Source organism: Ischnura elegans, chromosome 3, assembly GCF_921293095.1.
Source record: "Ischnura elegans chromosome 3, ioIscEleg1.1, whole genome shotgun sequence".
NCBI lineage: Eukaryota > Metazoa > Arthropoda > Insecta > Odonata > Coenagrionidae > Ischnura > Ischnura elegans.
In genome coordinates this window covers 18,313,674-18,337,322 of record NC_060248.1, presented here as the reverse complement: position 1 = coordinate 18,337,322, position 23,649 = coordinate 18,313,674, and the positions used below count along the sequence as shown (strand labels likewise).

Genomic DNA, 23,649 nt, shown 5'->3' with positions numbered 1-23,649 from the left:
AGTACCCACAGAATTGCGAAAGTTGGGATTTGAAATTCATGGTCACATGTCAGGATATTCAGGTACGCTGCACATGGAAGAAATTATGCATGATTTTACACTTTCCTGGAGAACAGAATATTTAATATTTTCTCGGGTGTCCGTGCGGGTTAGATACTTGAAAAGCGCTGACGTTTCGGGTTCCGACTCGTCATCCTTTCTCAAGGCTACTGAATGAATATTTGAAGTGACCGTTGAAGCTCAGCATTGGAAGGGACCGGATTGGTCGAGACCCAATTGTTGTCGCAGAGGACCGTGGACCAGCGTAGACTTAGCTCTGGCAATCGTAATTCTTTTTATAGTTTAATTCCAAGAGCTACTAATCGAAAATCCGGTATCTCTGTTGACATTTTTATTTCCCAGTCTTATCTCTATAGCCTTTTTAGTTAAAATCCTAAAATTGATTTGATCGTCATACAACTCTGGTGGGAATGGGTGACGAGTTGGAATCCGAATCGTCGGCGCTCTTCGAATATCTTACCCGCGTGGAAACCCAAGAAGAGTTTAAATATAATGAAAAAAATATTTCCGTACACCGTGCACGGGATCAGCTTACATTCCGCTCCAAAACATTGATCGCTGCGTGTTTCCGTAGGTGTGTAGACCAAAAGCGTTTTGTAAACTCATGGCTCCAGCTAAAAGCTTTGCACCGTGAGGATTGTATCTTATTGCTTTCTACACTTAACTTTGATCTAATTTTTAGACCAAAGTTAACTGTAGAATTAGATCAACGATATAAAGTACGTGTAAACATTGAAATAAATTCGGAGGCAAGGAAAGAAAGGGATAGGAACATATAATAGAAAGACGACGAACTTAACTTTGATCTAATTTTTAGATCAAAGTTAAGTGTAGATTCTTTTGAGCTATGTTTTCACTTTGACCGTGCCAACAACAGAAATTTTACTACGTGACGTAAAAAAACGAGAAAACTACGCGATGGACGCGCCGGACACAACAAAAAATAGCACTATGGGGGTTTGGGAGCACGAGATGTGCCTATGTACTAACTTTGGTTGCAATCCGTGCAGCAGCATGGAAATTCATAGCGAACAGAGAAACATACATTATCTTTAGTAGGTATATAAACTACTAGCTGACCCGGCGAACTCCGTATTGCCTATAATAATACATGAAAAGTTTGGTTAAACCATTAATAAATCTAGAGCGCCTAAACTGATTTTAATATTTTTTCTTATTATTATAAAATACGGACGATATTTAAAAAAGTATAAAAATTAGTATTACGACGGCTTGTTAGAAAGACATTTTCTTTATTCAACCTGTATAGGGTAGATTGGGACACATACATGAGGATTTTTACAAAGAAAGTTTTAATTTTAATGTAATCATTTAGGAAATTTTAGACTTTGTTGTCTTATAAAGCAGTTAATAAAGTTTGTTGGCCTATTTGGTTCGAAAAAAAAATTATATCCAAGTCAGCTGCATAAACTTGCCCCGTTCTTGGTGCAAGTTCACGCAACGCCAGGAAGATGCTTGACTGACGTCTTAAAATCTCGTGAGAATAGCCCCTATGTTGCAGTATTAAGACGTCATTGCCGTGCTAGTTATAACTCGGTTCGGAAAATAAAACTTCATTCATTCAAACGACGCCGGAAGCGCAAACAAATCAATTCATAGGTAAGGAAAGAAAGGATAGGAACATGTAATAGAAAAAGGACGAAGACAACGGTACTGTGGTAGACGAAAAAAAGCCAGAAATCAGAGGATAAAAATGCGGGGACTCAAACCCAGAACCTAAGTAAGGAAACATTGATGCGATTTAAGACGCAATTTATAATTTAAAACACGTACGCGAGAATTTATCCCGAAAAGTGCACACTTTTGAGGCCATTCTTTGCTCAGCCATTGCATGTATTGATAACTTTGAATTGTAGGAGCAAGCAAGTAACTTTGAATTGTAGAAAATGCAGAAGAGTACGAAATGATTTCAGAATCGAGAGTACATCGATAGAAAATTGAGGCCAATAGAAATTAAAAATGCAGAGTCTAGAATCGAAAGACATTTTCCGGGTCACGCGCATGTAATTTTTCATACACAGCGAAGGTACATCATCGCTCCGCTATCATAATCGTTCAATGCCGCAATTATTGTTCTTTTTAATCCGTATAGATTGCAGGAATGGCGCAGTTTAAGAGGAAATGATTCTGAAAGTGATAGGAATTAGGTAAAATTGACCTAGGAAAGCATTAAAACAGCGAATAGAATCCCTCGCAAGATATCATTTGATCAACCTTTCCTTATTAGGGACAGAGTTCACCGCTGACCTCAGCGATAAGAGGACGACCCGCCAAGTCGTGTGTTCACTTATATATAGTAGCGGTACGCGAACGGAGATTATTATTAGCGCTACGTCTGCTCATTCATTCATTCTCAGTGAAGTAAGAGCCTTGTGGGCAAGTCCAGCACCATGCTCAAGTCAACGATTTTCTTTGTACTCTTCGCCGTCTGCTTGGGTGAGTTATAAAATACTGTACATAAGAATTTTCAAATTTTGGCAACGGATTTAAAGTATCTCATTAATTTGTTTGAATTCCGTAGATTATCAAAGAATCAGGAATTACGTTAAGTTGCCTGTGTAGTAAAAAAAAGCAGTAAGTGGATGATAAAAGTCGATTCCACACGCATGAATCATGAATAATACATTTTTGCCTCAGAAGTGTGAATAATTTAGTCTGTAATAATAATTGTAGGCAGAATCTGAGAGCTGCTCCTATTCATAAGAACTCAGAAATTCCGTGATGGGATTATGTTCAAAGGAATGAGGTGCACAATTTTCCAAGACTTTCAATATTCATTACATACATGTGTACCATGTTTCAATGTTCATTACATTTATGCATAGCTGAGCGCTGAAAATGCACATCGCATAGTGCTGATACTCTATGTATATCTTATGGTGCATAAAAATATCGACATCAAATATCGTCGCGAAAATATCGGTTTTTGTTGATATAAATATTTAGTTCTGTTTCCACGTCAGTTCATCATATCAAATATCTAAATATAAAATTTGAGAATATCAACATAAAAAATGTTTTTTTACTTTAAAATATCGATATTATAGAGATGGAGTAAGTACTTCATTTGTGCATTAAATTTTTAACGACCAAAATACTTTCCATAATCTATATATTTTATGTTAGCAAGAATAGCATCATAGAACCCGATAATTAGCCGATAAAAAGCCCAAAATGTTGTTCTGGTAAGCAAGGGGGACTGCAATATTCTCCAACCGCTAGCGTTGTAATGTCTCTTCAAAGGAAGTATCACTCCAGTATACTGTTCATATTTTGTCATATTAGGTACATGGCCATGGCCTTACTTATAGGTCGAAGGTTTATAATTTTATTGAATACACGGTTACCACCATTCACCATTATCAACATTAATCTTTATGCCAATCTTCACTTATATGCTTATATCACTCTTTCACGAATGGGAAAAACTGAAGTGATACTTCACAAATTTAAAAGCTGCAAAATATTTAACATAATAAAAACACTTGCCTGTTCCCACTCTTCATCATTTCTACCAATCCAGGTTTTGGCACATACTGCCAATTTCATTTTCATGCTTTTGTGTGCCGAAACTTTGGGTTGGTAGAAATAAAGAAGTGTGTAAATAGACAAGTTCGTTCATTATTTTAAAAATCAAAGATCTATCGAATAACGACTGAAACTGTATCCTTTATGCTGCTAAATATTTACACATGGTCCCGTGCGCTCTGAAGCACGCCAGGTATATTTTCCTTCCTCAGGTTCTTCAGATTTAACCCCTCGGCCACAGCTCAACGGAAAAGGAAGCGGAGACTTTTTGCCGGACCGAAATGTGAAACACGAAGTAAGTTTCGATGCATCGCGGGGATGAGTTCTATGGCGATTGCATGTGGCATGTGGCGTGGGTTGTATTGGAGGATTGTATCTTCGTGTTAACCGTCTAACTCGATTCAATATTACTGATAGGAAAATTTTCAATCCTCTTGATATAATATGTCACAGGTTTACGCTGAAAAATAGAAAATAGCAAACAATGTCATTTAGGAGGGATTCATTCCTGATCATTCCTGAACATTGCGGGCGTTAGCCAAGCCTTTTTTTATTGAAATATTTGAAGTGGTCTTCCGGTGAAGGTTAAGGTTAGTAATTCCATGCAACTCTATGATAAAGCCAAATTCACTTATCAAAGACCATATACCGAAGATGAAACTTTCTGATAACGAATGTTAAAGGCAGTGGTGACTATTTTGTGCGGAAAATTATCTCAACTATGAGAATGATGTGGTTGAGATGAGATTTAAATTATCACAAAGAATATATAACGGGTTTAAAATGATAATCTTTTGTATCAAGAATGTTGTTTCAGTTTTTGATAACCGCTATGACTGCCGAAAAAAACCTGGAAAACTCGGTAAAGAAGGCAAATTCTTGTACAATGTGGTTGAAAAATATTCAAACGCAAATCTGTTGGTGACCCATTGTGCAATCAAGCCGATTATTTCGTCGGTCATTACAATGAATTTAGACCAAATATTTCATCCGCATTGGCAACTTTCCAAAAAATTATGTCTCGTTCACCTGTCTACTGCATATTAGATGGTCTTGTAAGGATTCTCATTAAATTGGTCCCCATTGTCAAATTATTTCATCATCTACTGGAAACGAAATGAGAAAAAGAGGAAAATTTAATCTTTCACACCAGTAGATGATCAATATCCTTGTTTTTTTTGTCGAAATTTAGAAACTTGGCGGCTATTATTGTGACAGAAGGTATCAATCAATTTATAAGTTAGCCAAATCTGAAATGTCAATACAAATGGCTAAGTTTTTCCATGCATTACAGTAAGCCCCGAGAAAAAGGAGAAAACATTGAGGCACTGTTGTTATCCCAATCCCTCGAATGCAACTTTTTATGAGCACAATAAGACTTCGCATTCATTAACCGTTGCTAACATAAACCGATCTTTTGTTCAAACAGGTTGATATCCAGTATGAAGGACAGCATTTGTGCACCGGCATTATCCTTGGGAAATACGACGTCTTAACAGTAGCAAACGGTCTGCAAGAGTGAGTATTTGCATAAAGTTTTTCTCTGCACGCTTAAACACCGGTGAATTAAGCAACTTGCGTGATTCAATGAGGTCAAAAAAGAACAAAGGAAAATATTATTAGAAATACGACACTTCAACCATTAAAAATATTGCAAAATTTTAAATGCTATTCTGAACGACGGACGATTTCTTCAGTACTGTGAATTTATTATTTTATTTGAGTTAACTTCCCTCAATTCTAAAATGCTCTAAATATTTTACTATTTTCAATCGTTGAATCGTTTCAATTATTGAAAGATTAATGGTATGTCAGGTGTACTGGTGTAAATTCATTACATTATATTAAACCGCATTTTAATTATAGGAGAATAAAACTTATTGTCCATTAACTTTTTATTATGTTATGTAATTATCAATTTATTATTGAATATACAATGAACAATTGGTTATATATAGGGCATAGAATCTTTTAATGAGCAGAATAAGGCTCAGTGAACTCATAATGTAAAAACACTTAACCTACTTCAACATATTTTGAGAGTGCGTGCAATTAAATCAATTTCGAAGATAAAGAATCTAACTATAAAAAGTTCCCCGTGAAATTTTCTCCGCAAAGAGCACAAAATCCAAGGGCTCAATTTATACAATTTTGTTGATTTTTAACGACTGCCTCGTCCGTCAGAACTAGTGCAATAGCTTCAAATTTAAAAGGCACACCTTTTTCCTACTTCTAGATCCTCTGTACAGTTTTCGAGTGATCGGGGAGGAAACTCCAAAATTATGAAAAGTCCTTTCTCGGTAGGGTCTGATAAAGTCGTCAAAGTCACTGGCTGCTACTGTCCAATCACTACTCAATTAGGGCTACGCAATGCTCCCCTAAATTCTTTTCTCGGAGATTATTCAGGAAAAATATATTTTATGTTGTCATAAAAATTTTTATAGTAAAATAAATAAATGAAAATTGCCGATTTCAATTTTGCAACCACCGCGGTGCACCGCATCAAGTTCTCCCTTAATTCCTTTTTATTTGCTAGTATTGCATGCTGAAACAATTTCTCTGCACTCAATTTGAAGGACTATTCTGGGTTAACAGCAAGGGTCTGACGATTCTTTTAAATTTCAATATAAATTATCCACATCTAATGAAAAGAAGAAGGAAAAAGGTGCATGAAGTTAGCTATTGCCTATTATATGCACGAAATGCCAATCCGATTTTATTCAACGGCATTTTGTTTAGCTTTTACCATGGATGTTCTCAAATTAATATAATTTACGGATTAAAGCAGTTTTACTTGATGCTGGGAATTGAATCCATCCAAACGTCAACTTTTGCTCTCGACTGAAAATTTAGGCTGGAAATATTTTATTTGAAAAAATGAACAGCTAAATGATTGAATTTAATGTAATCAGTAAATGAAACATTATTCAGAGCCCAAAAATATTTTTTTTTTAACTGTACTTAGATTCACAGAGTTTGGAAGATGTATGAAATAATTACACTTGGGAGGATGACCCGTCAGTAATTCCGTCACGTGTTAATTTTGGGCATATTTAGAAGGTACATATATCGATAATTAATTTTGCTTCTGCATACGAATATCACCTTCATAAGTATATTTTGATCATGTACAGTTAGAAGTTTGACGTTTTTTTTATTTCACAATTTTATCAAAATATCCTGTGGCATAGTTTTCTCTAAAGGTAATCGCAAATGGAATTGCCCTGTTGCAATAGCCGAGACTGATTTTTGGTGCATATTTTTTTCACCACAGACTAAACCCTGATGAAATTAGAGTTATAGACAGCACAGGGATAGTGCACCGAGTGGTCAGCATTGATATACACCCCTTGTTCGATGTCAGGACTTTGGAGTTTGACATCGCCATCTTGAAGGTAAGCATGCGCAGAAGGTAAGCATGCTTTTGAATTTTTCAAGATCGTAGCAATGGCAGCATCTCGGAGAGAACGAAAAAATTACAACAAAACAATGGCCTAAAATACCAAATTTCGTCCATTACGGCCATTTCCGATCAATTCCAAAAATGGTGTCGCTGGTTTCAACATGCTAAAAATATTAGATAACGGTACATTTAACATTGTGGGTCATACGACGGCTTTTTTCAACCTCCAATCGCTCATCAAAAACAAGCGACAAGCGGCTACTGCGCAGGTTGGGCAATTCCGTGCTACACTCTCAAGTCATGACTGGCTGTAAGTGGTTCGTTTAAAGTTAGCAGCAATCTCATTAACTACACAGCCTCAACTGATTCTCCCGCCAAGTGTGCACTGCGGAGAGACAGCCAGAAAATTGGCCGAACGGCTTCAGCATTGACATGTCTTGACTTTGATGCCGATAAAAGAGAATTCTTTAACGCAATGTGGCTAGAGTATGAAACAGTATGAAACATTGCGTCCATTCCCATTCAAAACAAAATAAGGGAGATGCTGACTTCTGGAAGTGTTTTCACCCATGACAACGCCCGTAATCTCAGCACTGATGCAGCCCAACTGCTCCTTGAGCAATTTCAATGGGACATTTTCGATCACCCGCCGTGCAATATCGACAGAGTGCAGTATGACTTCCATCTTTACACTGAAATGAAGAAGTGGCTCGGAGGGAAGCGTTTTAAAACGGGCGATGAGCTTCAAGGCAAAGGCATAATTCATTGGAAGTCATTGGCGGCAACATCCTATGAAGAAGGTATAGTGAAGCTCGTCCAAAGGCACGACCAATAGGGTGATTTCCTATTATTTTTTTATTGCCTAATTCGAAAGATTATTACTCCTGGAGTACGTATTTCACGCTTTTAGATTTTTTAATGACGATATCTATTTTTCGCGATTAAATGAAAAGTGAAAATTTTCAAGCGCGTGAAAACGCTACGGCTAAGTATGAATGCTGGGAAAACCCCGTGTGACGTCATTCTGGTACCCGATGTCGCCGTGTGAGGTGTCCTTAGGACGAGGCTTTGAGCGCTGATACGATGCAGGCTGCTAGCAGGTAGCGCTTGGCTTGAATGAGGATTATTAATACCCTGTCAAACGAAGAAAACTTACCGACCTTATAGGCAGTTTTAATAGGTGATTATTAAGGCACGTTTCCCTGAGCTCTGTGCCTTATGCATGCATTGGTAATCTTCATCATCATCACTGGTCAACAATCCTAGGATTGGTTTGACGCAGCTCTCCACTCCGTTCTCCTATCAGCTAATCTTTTCACTCCTACGTATTTCTTCTCTTTCACATCTCTCTTTACTTGTTCCATATATTTTGTTCGAGGTCTTCCTTTTCCATTCTTGCCTTCCACCTGTCCTTCGACGATTGTCTTCATCAGGCCATCATGTCTCAAGATGTGGCCTATAAGGTTGTTCCGTCTTCTTATTAAGGTTTTCATGAGGCTTCTCTTCTCTCCTACCCTTCTTAGGACTTCCTCGTTACTAACTCGGTCGATCCATTTGATTTTCATCATTCTTCTGTAGCACCACATTTCAAAGGCCTCTATCCTTGCTTTCTCCGCTGCGGTCATTGTCCATGCCTCACTTCCGTATAGGAGCATACTCCAGATGTAGGTTCTTAGAAATTGTTTCTTTACATCCATATTTAAGTTTCCCGCTGTAAGCAGGTCTCTCTTTTGGTGGAATGCTCTCTTCGCCTGGGCTATTCTGCTGATAATTTCTTTCTTGCTTCTCCCGTCACTAGTTATCTTGCTTCCCAAATAACAGAATTCATCCACTTCTATCAGTTTTTGCCTCCCTATTTTAATATTGGTCTTCACTTCTTCTCTTCTGCTGCATACTAAGATCTTGGTTTTCTTCGTGCTTATTTTCAGTTGATATCTACTCATTACCCTACCCATATTAACCAGAATATTTTTCAAATCCTTCTCTGTTTCTGCTATAACGGCTATGTCATCGGCAAATCTTAGCATGCTTATTTTTTCTCCATGGATATTCACTCCCAATGCCTTTTCTTTGATTTCCTTAATGGCTTTTTCAATGTAAACGTTGAAAATTACGGGTGACAATGTACAGCCTTGTCGCACTCCCTTCTTAATACTTGCTTCTTCACAGTTGGGCCCTGATTTTATCACGGCTACTTGGATTTTGTATAAACTGTGGATGATTCTTCGGTCATTATAAAGAACCCCAATTTCCTTTAGGATTCCAAGCATTTTGCTCCAATCCACGTTATCAAATGCTTTCTCTAAGTCCACAAACGCAACGAATGTTGGCTTGTTCTTTTCCATTCTCTTTTTTATGAGCAGTCTTAGGGCCAGTATTGCTTCCCTTGTTCCTTTGTTTTTTCTGAATCCAAATTGGTCCTCATCCAAGTACTCTTCTGCTTTTCGTTCTATTCTTCTATAGATGATCCTTGTCAGTATCTTTGATGCATGTGTAGTAAGGCTTATGGTCCTAAAATCTTCCCACTTCTCCGCTCGTTTCTTCTTAGGAATAGGGATTATAATGTTCCTCTCGAAATCCTTTGGTATCTCACCTGTCGTATACATTTCACTAATGATTTTGTATAGCTGGTTCAACGTCTTCTCTCCTGAATTTTTGATTAGTTCTGCAGGAATGTCATCAATGCCAGACGCTTTATTTATCCTGAGGTCTCTTACAGCCGCATCAAATTCCGATCTTAAAATTGGGGCTCCCATGTCATCGGCATCCACTTCCCTCTCGTTTTCGATAGCATTCGTTCTGAGGCGACTTCCTTTGTACAAATCTTCCAGATATTCCTTCCATCTCTTCTCTTTTTCTTCGTTTTCAATCAATAGTTCTCCGTTTTTGTCCCTAAGGGTATTGCATCTTTCCTTAAAGTGGTTCCTCACTATCCTATAAGCGGCCTCTACTTTTCCATGTTTAAGATTGTTTTGCACGTCTTCGCAAATGCTTTTCATCCACGTTTCTCTAGCCTTCCGCGCTTTACGACATATTTCGTTCCTTATCCTCTTGTAACGATTCTGTCCTTCCTCTGTTTTCGCAGCCTTGTATTTTCTTCTTTCTTCAATGAGATCTAATACTTCCTGCGTGATCCATGGTTTTTTCATAACGACTCTTCTTTTACCAAGAACTTCCTCAGCTGCCGCCTGCAGACCACCTCTAATGGTTTTCCAACTCTCTTCCATTGGTTTGTTGGTCGGATCCTCCCCTATTTTATTTTCTACAGCCTCTTTAAAAGCCAGTTGATGCTGAACCTCCCTCAATTTTTCAACCTGCCATATGTTTTTCACGGCTTTCTTCAACTTTTTAAATTTAAGGTGGCATTTCATCATAACTAGGTTATGGTCACTATCGATATCTGCCCCTGGATAGCTTTTGCAGTTCTTCATCTGGTTCCTGAATCTTTGTTTCACTAGAATGTAGTCGATTTGGAATCTTCTACGGTCTCCTGGCATCTTCCACGTGTATCTTCTTCGCAGGGGATTTTTGAATGAAGTGTTGGCAACCACTAGCCTGTGCTCCGTGCAGAATTCAAGTAGCCTTTCTCCTCTTTCATTTCGGTTACCCAACCCATATTTCCCAGTTATTATTCCGTCTTGACCTTCGCCGACGACAGCGTTCCAGTCCCCTAAAAAAATAAGATTTTCTTCCCCTCTTACCTGCTTGATAACTTCCGCTATATCTTGGTAGACATCTTCTATTTCTTCGTCTTCATAATCTGACGTAGGCATGTAAACCTGTACCACTACAGTAGCTACGGGTTTAGTATCTATCTTCACCATTACTATCCTTTCATTAAACTGCAGGTAGCTTTTAACACGCATCCCGGCGCTCTTTCTAAGCGTTATGCCTACTCCAGCATTACCATTTAGCGATCCCGTGTGTATCATTCTGTAGCTTCCGCTCCAAAAGTCTCCTTCCTGGGGCCACTTCATTTCGCTGATGCCTAATACATCGAGGTTCATTCTTCGCATCTCCACCTTCAAGTTCTCTTACCGCAGGTACGAAGTGATCTGACGTTCCATGTTCCTATCCGTAACATTCTATCTCATTTGACCGATGTACCCTCTCGAGTAGTCCCCGCCCGGAGATCCGAATGGGGGACTAGTTTACCTCCGGAATATTTTACCCGAGAGAATTCCATCATGTCATTATATAAATTGAGTGGAGTAGCTGTGACTCCTCGGGATGATAATGTGGTGGTTTCCCCTTGCCTCCCACATCGCAGTACTACAGCCGTTAAAGTAAATGTTACCACGCCCGTAGTGGAATGTGTGTCGCTGTACCGACCAGTATGGTCTCCACCTTCGCACATGTGAAGAAGAGCTGCTGCCCTCTCCCCCGGGTGATGAGAGGCATAATTATTGGCGGCCCCCAGTCGCCAAGTCACGGTATCTTCACAGGTTTTGGTATCTTTTAAATGGCCTACCTTACCCAAGGGTAGCCCAATACCCCCTCAGAATACCGCCGCTTTTTGTCCACGACTGCTTATTCGACGAGAGAACTCGCTTATCTCGCAGCTAACCTCTATATCTAAAGGTCGACCCACCATCCGCAACCCGGTGGACGCACTCGGTGGCTTTAAGCTCAGCCGCGAGTAACGAAGCCGAGGCAAATTATCTTATACGATGTAAAATTCCTATCTACACGTATAGAAACTAGGCCCTGTGACGTCACGTTGAGTGGCATCGCATGGGCGCTAATCTGGACTTTTTCAAATGCGGTTAAAAGTGACCATTACCATTCGTCTAAACCGGTATTTGTAAAACCAAATAATTTGTATATTATGAATACACTAATGGTGGGTAACGAATCGCAATCAATGCCTTTCGTTTTCTTTGTTGAAGGAAACTATCCTATCCCTCAATCGCTGAGGCGATTATGTCCAAAAGATACCACAGTGCGCTCAACATTTAGCAATGAAATATTTTTTATCAATCACTTCGTCTTTTGTTCATGACCTATCGGAGGTTGACAAAAAGTCCCTCGTATATGGAATACTGTCTGTCGGGAATTTCTCAGACAAATGACAGGGGAGTATGACGAATCAAGGATACAATTCGCCATGAAGATATTATTGGGCTTAGCCGGGATTAGAGCCAGGAAATCCCGATTTCATTACAGGTATCCTACCAGTTACAACAACAAGTTACTCAACACTGGGTTTAACCAAAGGTTTCAACACTTAGTTCGTCAAAACCCAACCTGAGATTCACCTTGGAATAAAATGCTTGGTGATGTAACTGCTATCATACCTGACCGGCATTCAGAAGATCCGGGTTTGAATCGCAGACAAGCCAAATTATATTTTCTAGGCAAATTTCATTCTTTGCACCCCTGCGCGTAACTGGGTTACTTGTTTCATGCATTGCTTTAGGTGAAACATATATCTGTTCCCTCAAAAAATATCGTTCTTCGGATGTGGTCTAAAAGGTATAAATATTTTTTTCGGTACCGACTTGGTTAATTTCGAACCATATCAAACTAAGGAAGCATGATTTTAACGATATATTCTTGTCGGGTTTGCAGCCGGGTGAGCATCTGCATTGTTGCCGACGTTCCAACAGCCTACTTTCTATGTAAATTATTCTTTAGTTAAATAATAAATAAGAAACCAACTGGCGACTTTCCAAAAAAATTGTTTTTGGTCCACACTTTTACAGCACTCTCAGATGATCTTATAAACATTCGCATTGAATTTGTCCCCGCAGTCCAACTGTTCCATCATCAGACAAGAATATATCCATGTGACAGGTTTACATCAGTACCGGGGCGTGGAATATTTGAAAAATTTTCTGTCGCGGTGATTGAGCGAATAACATTCCTTTGGTTCTTTTCCATATTTTAATTATAGACCTCAGGGCGGGATCCGACAGTAAAGATTCTGAACCGACAACAAAGTCGACGGCAATCTATCGACATCATAGCCTCGGTTTTTTTAAATAATTTTTCTCTTCTATTCTCGGCAACTTTTAAATCAGTCATTTTCTATTAGCTATAAGGGACGTGAATGATGAGATAAATAAGATCACAATACTAATAAATTGCTTCCCTCTAGTAAATATTTTTCAAAGGAATTTTAACAATATATGAATGCTTTAGCTAACTTAAAGATAAAGAACTATGTAGGGGTACCTAAAAGTGACTGTTTCCGTCAAACCAAAGTTATTGTAGAAAATTAATAAAAGACTATACACACCAATTTTAAACAGCACACGACATGGTATCACTATTTTTGAGTCTGTTTCTGGTTAAAGAAACAATTTCATGAGACATGTTGGAAATCGTTTAAATATCATTCAAGAAAATTAGCAATACTCTCCCTTTTCATCAAATTCATTTTAAGATCAACATACATTGAAAATTCTTTCCATTTATAATGCTATGAAATTAGATCAAAGGCTTTTGGAATCAGACCCAGTTTAGCATCATTGTAGACTGTTTTAAGACAGTAATTAAGTAATCGACATTACGGCAGGATAAATATAATAGAATATATTGTAATATTGATTGAAAACACATTAATCAATCAACACAAATCTTAAATTAATAACTTACAATTACTTCATGCGGGAGTGGAATAAGTGGAAAAGAGGTAGAAAATAATGTTATACGTCGTGTACCGTTTCGGGGTTCTAAAATGCGGTCCATTCACTTTCGTTTAAGTATGAGAAATTAATGTACCACCAGATTGTTTTCCATTCAATATTCAATTCCATAAGCTATTGATCGCTCGGCAGATGAGTAATCTTTCGTAAATATTCGCTTATACTTCAAAAGTCGTCCTGTATATTTAACACTAGCGTTTTAAAAGAAAGTATCCCTCACAGAGATACGCAGCTGAAGAGGGATCGGCGGTAGCACTGCTCATGTTTTCTGAATCAGGAAAGATATTCAAACTTGGAATTTTTTAGGGCTGGCCGCCAATTTAAGAAGATGGATAATACGGAGCACGAAGATTTTTTCGCGGAAACTATACTATAATTTTGGATTCGGGAAATGAAGAGAAACCACGAGGAAAACACGAGAGGGCTGTCACTCGTTTCAATCCGTGACCTTAACTCGACGAATTAGTATTGAAATATTCTACCGATTAAGGAAGATTTCTATGTAGTATTTATGAAGTTCCCTTCACGGACATCCCTCCTCGATTCACAGTAAAGCTTACTCCCTTTCGGGCGCGGGCAAGCTACACCTCCGCCACTATGTGTACTATTCCTTAATGTATTATTGTTCTACCACATAATTATTTAAAATATTCTGTATTTTGTCATATAACTGTGTTTCACTACATTTTATCGTCATCTACCCCATTATGAAAATAAAAAATAGACGCTACAAAATGCATTAAACTGTTATTGAAAGTGCGATAAAATAAAAATGAAAGAGCGATTTTCACGCATCTCTACCCATTATTCTACCCTCCAACACTGTTTTTTACTTCCCCTCCCGGTTAAGCAGTCGCTCCACCCTCACTTTCTGCCTCCTCCGTATCTCATCTTAAAGCTGCCTCTCCTCACCCACCATGTCCAGCACTTCGTCGTTCCTCCTCCTCTCCGTCCACTTCCCCTTCTCCATTCTTCGCCACACCCACACCTCGAACGCCTCCACTCTTCTATCGTCGTCCTTCCTAAGTGTACATGTTTATGCACCGTAAAGTACTACACTCCAGATGAGATAAAGGTTTTATCTCTTGGAGATTTTTTATCAATTTTTTGAAATTTTATATCGCGACGATGGAGCAAATAGCACTTCTTAGGCACTTTTTTACACTTAAATGAAACATGCACCGACCCGGATAACATTAGATTGAGAAAAATCACTTAAGAAGTATTTTCCTCCCACCATCAAAATATTTTTGATTTCGAGAATAAGGTAAAAGTTTAAAAAGCAGTATTTTATGTTTTCTTAATGCTTAACGATGAGAGATAAAGTTTTAAACATGAAAATTGGCTGAGAAGACAATATACGACCGAGCAGTTTCTTCTATGGTGTAAAATTTCAATATTTGAGGTACAGAAAAATCTCGAAAACGGTCTATTCTCTATTCCCTAAATAGATACTTCAAGACGAATGCGTAAGTTCGTGGCTATCTGGCCATATGGGCTGGTCGGAAATCGTGAAGCGTATATGAAATAGAAAAGACTAGGTTACTGAAACCAATTTTTTTTTGCTATTATAAATTTCAACGTTTTCATTAGTTGTTTTATTTACAACATACTCAGTGTAAAAGGTTTTATAAAAAATAAATAAAATGAATGCGTTAGAAAAAAATTAAATATCCCGGGACTAGCTACGGTAATATCTTTATGGAGTCACACGCACAAAGGTGTCTGAAAATAAAAGAGAACATGGTGCATTTTTGAAAGGGTTATTCGAAACAGTTATATATTAAATAAGAAAATTATCTACATACGTAATAGAGTCATAATACATTATTAAATTTTATAAGCTGTGAAATTTTCACTTTTCATAGAATTTTTTCTAACGAAATTGCAATTTTCAATAGATTTTATCTAGTTTTTAAGAGCCATAATAGTGTCAAAATCCATTACGAGCATGTGATAACCTAAACTTTTCCGAGGGAGGATCTCCGAAATCCCCAAATCTCAAACAAGTATAAATAAACTCAAGGCTGAGACCAATAGAAATTTCATTAAGTTGTACCTTTTTCTTTCTCTTGCAGGTGGATCCTCCATTCCATATGGGAAGACACTTCGAAAGAGTGAAATTGCCTCTTCCAGGAGACGAACTCCGTCCCGGAGAAATGGCGGAGGTCAGCGGATGGGTTAAGGCTCAGGTGAGTACTGCGTCACCGTTCCGTCTTCACGGGATCGCTCCGGCTCGTAACAATGCATGTGCTTACAATTAATTACCATGGTAAAAAAGTAAAACATGGTCTCAACCAAGAACAAAAAACAGGGTGGAAAAATCTTGTGTCGCGAAATTTTAACCTTAGACAGCTAATGCCACGAGGAACCAATATTACCACCGACGCTTATGTCGACAACGCACCATTTTGAAACTGCAGAATGTTTTAGCCATAGACTTCCTACTCCACGAAAAACGTCTTTGACAGTTAAGAGTTTCGCCTACTATAAGTTCAGTAGCATCGGCAGCTCAACATTTGCCGCCAAATTCAAATCACTAAAACACGACCTCGCTTCCTACTCTATTATTTCAAGTCTATATGCTTCAGCTCAAAATGCCCGCAAACTCGAACGCACAAAATAACTGATTCTCAGGAGCAAATGGGTAGTTTCATAGCATTTTTATTTGGAGGAAAGAGCTATCAAGGCCTCAGGGCAGTAGGCTATTGGTTATCTTAGGTTGTTCACTTGAGAGGACGCGGATGTCACCTTCATTTGTTTTTCTAATAACACTTTGACCGAAATTAGAAAGAGACATTTAGTTATCATGAGGAAAGGCAATACTGCGTAAATTGGAAATTCATGGATGAATTATGCATTTTTATAGCTACAAATATTATATTGAACAACAACTATGAGAATAGGTGTCGCAAATGCTTGCGGAAAATTTTCCCCTATCCTGTTGAATTCCCAAGGTTTTAGCCAAGCGCTCCGATTGTCCGCGAGTTTGCCCTGTAGCCAAACGCTCAGGACAACTCATGATTTCGAATGCTTTTCCTGCCGGGGAATGCTTGAGGTCGCAACGAACCGCAAGACCTTTTCGACACCTTTGGGTATCACGTTGGAAATGTGACGTGGCGACGGAAGTTTGTTTGCGTGGACTCGCAACCATGGCGCTGACTGCCGGTCAATCGGCGAACGGTTAAATGCGTTTTAAGGTTAAGAAACGGTTATAAGGCTAGCTGCTTTAAGCAAGACGCGGCCTTCCGCAGACAAAGCATTCGAAGTCATGTCCAGAGCGCTCGGCTCAAAGTTGATTAGAAAATGGTGCATTTTCGACTAAGATATCATTGATAATTTGTGTTCCTACTGGAATCAGCTATCTAGGGTTAAAATTATATCCTGTAGAATTCCACTAAGACATAAATTTTTTCGCAGCGCACCTACACATACAAAATTCCATTCGTGTATTTTAGCTGATGAAAATTCTATTTTGAGAAATCAATGTATTGTAGAAATAAGAACAGATATTCTCTCCTTGGGTTTTTTCCTAATTCATGCTAAATTCTGCCTCGTGTACTGAGCAAAAATAAATAAATAAAATCTAGGTATGTATCGCCTCATTCCATCTAATTGGGTGTTGCATGCATAAATAATTATATCTTTCATATCAACAGTATCAATAGTAAAAAGAAAACTGGCTAATGCTAATTAATAAATTCAAAGGAATACATATAAAGGGATGAGTGTTGTCTCTAGGTTCGCAATACAAGGAAACAAAAATAATCATTAATTTATTAAATTAATGATACATTTGGAATGTGTATTCAGATTCACAACATCCAACTTCTAAAAAAAACCCTGACTCGATGGCTACACATTTCAATTCCATTTTTTATTTCTGCATCGCATTTTCGATTGAAAGGAAGTTCAGGAATTTTTGATTAGTGAAATATAAACAAATTGTTCTTCATTACCTTACAAATAGTATTGATCATTCTTATTAAAAAATTACAAGTATTAATGATAGTATATCTTCCAATTAGTATGATAGTAGTAGTTTTCGTAATTAAATAGTGCAGTACATAGGCGGATATAGGGGGGAGACATGGGCGCACGCGCCCCCCTCAGAACCTTAAAAAATATGGAAGATTAAGTCCCGTTATCTTTTTGCGTTCGTTTTGTATTACGAGGTAACCTTTTTAACCCTTTTTAACCCCCTAACCCCCCAGAACAAATCCTGGACACGGCCTTGGTTGTCCCCCCCCCCAGAAATAAATCCTGGATCCGCCCCTGGTGCAGTAACTGTCTTAGTTAAATAGTGTAGTGATTATTTACGATTGGTAAGACCACAAATGTTCCAATAAAATCTGCTCTTTGATTTTCCTTTTTCTCGTTATGTTTCCAATTATGGTATATTAATGCTTTGCCATCATTTTCTTTTGATAACTAGGGTAGTGAAGATTATTCCTTTAAGAGAGCCAACACGATTGTTTCTCTCAAATATGAATGCAACAGGACATACGGGAATGACTACGAAGGCAGCGACCACATGCTGTGCGCCGCATTTAGACCCAGTCTACGATCTGGTTGCATCGTAAGTGCATTGTACGGGTATTTGAAGGGTTTGGTTCATGGTTTTACTTTGATTCAAAGATCAATTTTATCATTTTTTGTTCAAATTTACTACCACAAAAATCGATGTAAGTGCAGCGGAAGACAATAAATAGCGTATCGTAAAAATCTAACTTTTTAGTTATAAATAACTTGGATACTGCTGAAATCATAGGATTCGAGGAGGAGCTGAGTTGAATATTTCTTTGATCAATTATGTCTTTCGGATGTACAATATGTCATACGTAATACTTACTGGAGTATTCATTGACAAAAGAGACTAATATCCATTGCAGACAACTAAATATAAAGAATTGAATAACGTCATATGACGACCCCTAGACTTCGCTGTGCGGGGAATGATTTCAATTTAGTTAAAGAATGATGGTCAAATTAATAAAATCAATTTTTGTGACAGGAAAATTTTATGATCAATTTATAAATAACTCTATATACTATATCAAATGTTTATATACTATATGAAATGTTTCTTCGCATTTTTCGGAGTAAGGCTTACATTTTGGGGGAACTATCCGGGAATGTAGACGCTGTGCATTGTTTTACTATTGGTGGCACATGAATATTACCAAGTCCTCTGGGTAGCATTTTATGTCTCGTTTTTATTTTGTTTTTGATTCCCACCTGACATTCATTAGGAGGCTATCTGAACAGAACAATTACCTCCAAAGTGTTAAATTATCTTTTTGTAAGAATACTTCACCGCTTAATACAGATTCACACAAAGCATTCCTTTTAAATCCACCACCCCATCTATGTTTAATTTTTCTCTTAAGTGCACGCCGAAACCAATGCCTTTTCTTTATTATCACCTTTTTTGTACTTTCAGCCGTACTTGTTTTCTTGGAACGTAGGTTTTCGCAGCGAGAGGCATCGTTGCTAACGGCTTCCGGGTGCAACTGCGTGTTGCGCTTTGTCGTGCAAGCTTTCGCGACCGTTACAGGGCGCATCATCAGGCGATGAAACGCCCTGTGACGCCATTCATCGCCTGATGATGCGTCCTGTAACGGTCGCGAGAGCTTGCACGACAAAGCGCAACACGCAGTTGCACCCGGAAGCCGTTAGCAACGTACTTGTTTTCCTTTAAAGTGCTATAAAAATAGTTAAATTGCTACACAGTTCAATCAAAACAAAAAATGATCTTTGAAATGAAAAGAGGATTAACATATTTGCCCCTTTAAGGATCCAGGATGCTGGTTGTGTGACGGGTCGCCTGCGCCCGCCGAATAGGTTTTGTTTTTATTGAACAAGGCGGCCGTGGAGATCTAGAGCCGGAGGAATTAGGTGGACAGGAGGGTTCATAGATTTAATATCACTAAAGGCGTCTCTTCTAGAAAGCAGAAGAAGCCTTAATGTGAACGCGGTCTCCGGGCATTAAATCGCACTCCAACTTTTGCCAACAGTGGCGCGAGGATCGCTGTGTGCATTTGGCTTAACATTCCCTCCAGAATTTCGGGTGAATATACCTTAAGCCTGAATCACACGATCATTTTCTTTCGTCGCGAAAAGTGATCACTAAAGCGATCGATTTTCGTGACGGATTCAGAAAAGTGATCGCTCGAGCGATGGTTTTTCTGAATCACACGGTCCCTCCCGCCGTCGGCTTTCGCATTTATTTCAATATCACAGCTCGTTGTCATGGGACCCCCATAACGAAAATATACAGCGTGTTTGTTTATCTATGTCGTTCCCACGATTGTCAAACGTTGCGCTGCAATCGCTCCATACAGGCATGCGTTCCGATTGGCAGACATGGGTTTTTAGTGACGGTTTTAGCGACGGAAAAAGCGACCGCAGGAGTGATGAAAAATAGAGATGGGAATCCTCATTGCGATCGCGAAAAACAATTGCCGGCGACGATAATTTGCGAATGATCACTCTAGTGATCGCGATAGTGATCACTAGGAAATGATGGATAAAATGATCGTGTGATTCAGGCTTTATCATTGTCCAGTTGCATTGTCCACGATATACTACTGCTATGCCTATATTCCATGGTCGAGTCTCATCTGCGGTACTTTTTTTCATAATTTATTTCTACTTTTTTTTCTGCCTGCCTTTCACAAATATTTAAATGATTTTCACTGACAAAAATTTTTGTGCGAGGAAATTATTTGTGTGCATTTGAGGAATGTGATTTTTCCCTCTTTTTCACACGGTTCCTTCCCAACAATTCGAAAACTAGACTTGAATTGTGAGAATGAGTTCTCAATACATTCAATAATATTGCAACACTAAAGTAAACCAAGCACATGGGTATCTTAAAAATGCGTTGCGGATATTGAATAATTCCAAAGGAGATTTTTTATGAAAAAATGGGAAAACATCAGACAACGCATGTGCACGAAAAAATCTCATTGCACAGAAATAAAATTTCCCGACAAGATCATTGAAATAATTGTGAATAACAGATTTCTAGAATAGTAAAAATGGATGAAAATTATAAATAATATCATAGTTGAGAATCGATCTTTAGAACTTGGCATGGAATCGAGCATGGTAACCAGCGGACCATAGTATCTCAAGTTTCAATAATTCTGAAGGGAATTCATATTACTTGGAAATATTTAAATTCGTTTTTTGTTTAATCTATTGGTTACATAACTGAGCTTTATGTTCAGCAATTAACGATGAAATTTGCCGCGCCTCGTTTCTCTGGCGGGCTAATACGTTTATTGACACGTATCCTAGCGACTGGAGCGCCACTATTTACGGCGACCGGCGGGAATCAATGGAATCGTGGGAATGGAGAATCCTGTGTCCAATATTTAAGATTGCGCCATAAATCTTGCATGATTACCCTACTTGCACCGATGCGCAATATTCCTTTTTATTTTTCTCTACTTCCGTTGAACCACGGTTCAAACTAGCCTTTCGGAGGAGATGGTGTCACAGTTGGAACCTCTATAAGACGCGGAACTTATTGTATTATTTTATCCTTTCGCGTATATTCTATCACACAGGCGGACCCAGGGTCTCCCCTGATCGTTGACGACAAACTCTATGGCCTGGCATCGTGGGGCGACGCCTGCGAACCTGGTACACACAACAGCGTCGTCTACACGGACGTCTCCAAGTTGGACTACTTCCTGCGGCGGAACACGTTCATCCATGAGAACGCCAGGTCTGAGCTGTGTGCCGCTCTGCAGTTGGTCATCGCGCTGTTACCCACGATACCTGTCGTACCCGCGTGGGTCGTCACCGCCCTCAACCTGCTAGTGCAGCTGTTCTGCTAACATTAATCATTCAAAATCAGATACCATGATTATAAATTTGTACACTACTATCAATGCAAAGGAATTGCGGTACCCCCTCCGCAAATGGAACCAAGATAAATTGCATCTCACCACATTTTCACATTTTATTTTATACGTAATAAATGCCTGAAAAATGATTTTCCATGCATTGGTACACTTAAAGTTAGATTATGGGCTTACTTGTTGGGGCGGAGCATTTTTAACACCATAAAATCAGCCTACTTCGTGCAGAAAAAAAATTGTTAGACTATTATTACTTAAAAAGCGTTACGAACATTCCCGTCCTTTATTCATTGAACTTAACATACTCCCGTTAAGATATATGTATTGTTATAAAGTGTTAAAATTTTTTTTGCGAACTGGATTCAGCCCAAAAATATATGGGAGCAATGTGTTGCTTGATTTTCGCAGAGGTTTCTCGATCCCTATGCACAAGCCTAATTTAACGATGTGTAAAAGGAGTTTTTCTTATATGGGACCAAAATTGTATAATATGCTACCAAATACAATTAAAGGGACAAATATTTTTTGTAAATACAAAAGGTTGATAAAGAAATGGATAATGACTTTTGATGACATCGAAAAGTTATCGTAAAGGGTCGGTATATTGTAGAAAATACACAAAAATATGTGTTGTACATTACACGTTGTATTTCATCTTACGTTCAGTTCAGTTATGATATTATTACGCACATAATGTTTTTTTTTCATCGGTATTGTGTATTTTGGTTGTTTGTGTTATCATTTCCGTAATTTATGAAATTTGAAGCAAGCCTAAACACAGGCTTATTGCTTTACAGGCTTCCTATTTGAAATGGACCTCTGATTATGCGCGGTAAATGAGTTCAATTTCAAGTTCAATTAACCTGAGTTCATATAATGCGTGCTCATATAGTAAATCACTGCGCTAAAATTAATTTTGTCCATATTTTTGTATTTTGAAAATAATTCCATTGCCTAGGTATAAAATGTCCCTTCTGATCAGCGTTCGTTGGGTTGATACTGCGCACAGCGCAACATTGTATTCCATTGTACTGAGTTCAGTGGAATTTTATTTGAAAGTGAACTTTCGCGGGAAATTTTCCACCTCAGCCATTTCTCATCATTAAAAACCCCTCGACTTCGATGCAATGCCAAGCGTTGAAGAGTTGAGTTGTTAAATAGTTGATTCAACCCAAAAACACCATTGAAGGATACGGTTACTATCCAACTAAATGGTATTTGTTTTGATTTTTCAGCTCAAAAATTTATTGTATCTTTGGTGTATCAATAAAAATTTATAAACTTATCAATTTTATTCATTTGTAGTCATCATTTTATGCAACAATTGTATGTCCAAAGGTCAAATCACGGAGCATCAGGGATTATTTAGATATGATGGTACAAGATATTTTAAATATAACAAATTGATGGGCGTCGACTGATACCGTTGTGATAGTACCTGCCTTAGGAGACGAGAAACCGCACACAGGGTTATTAGCCAGTAGTCCGGAATAATTTCCAGCACTTTCGGCATGAATATCAGTTAATACGGTATATATTAACTACACTTAATACAGTACTAGACAGTTTAAGGGACGGTGGAGGACTTTGGTTTAAAACAACACCAGCTACTAAACTGTACGGCTCCCTGTCATCAAACTAAATGATAACATCATATTAAATGTGCTGCGTAAATCTAATATATGAAAACACATTCATTATTAAATAATTTATTTTTGTTTTCACCCAAAAAGTAATCGGTAAAAGCTAAAGGAAGATAAATTCATATAAACGAAGCATACGAAAGTCCTAGGCCCACTTAAGAATAGATTTGAGGTACAAAAATTTCTGCATGTAATTCCTGGAAGGGTTTTCACGCACCGCTGAAAGGTATGCACAAAAATGCCTTCTACTGCATGAAATGACAGCTAAACTATCAAATCGAGCTTAGGGAGACGTATTGCATGATACACATAATTTTCCTTGTCGGTAGAACGAGCCATTGGCCTTACGTGAGGCTCTACATATGGGAAATCAAAGTATCCACTTCACTCGCGCATAAAATTTTCTTGCACTCCATCCGCGAAACACCAAAGTTTGTGGGGAAAGTACTTTTCAGGAAGGAGTGAAAAAA

At 38.3% G+C, this 23,649-nt stretch overlaps 1 protein-coding gene across 1 annotated transcript; it reads left to right on the top strand.

Moving 5' to 3' along the window:
• Positions 1 to 2,426: 2,426 nt before the first annotated feature.
• On the top strand, positions 2,427 to 22,821 carry LOC124154972 (trypsin-1-like). The gene is made up of 7 exons (XM_046528721.1): positions 2,427 to 2,517; positions 3,795 to 3,904; positions 5,039 to 5,127; positions 6,884 to 7,004; positions 15,741 to 15,854; positions 18,098 to 18,241; positions 21,240 to 22,821. The coding sequence occupies exons 1-7, from the start codon at positions 2,472 to 2,474 to the stop codon at positions 21,510 to 21,512; spliced, it is 897 nt and encodes a 298-aa protein (XP_046384677.1). The 5' UTR covers positions 2,427 to 2,471; the 3' UTR covers positions 21,513 to 22,821.
• The last annotated feature ends 828 nt before the right edge of the window (positions 22,822 to 23,649 follow it).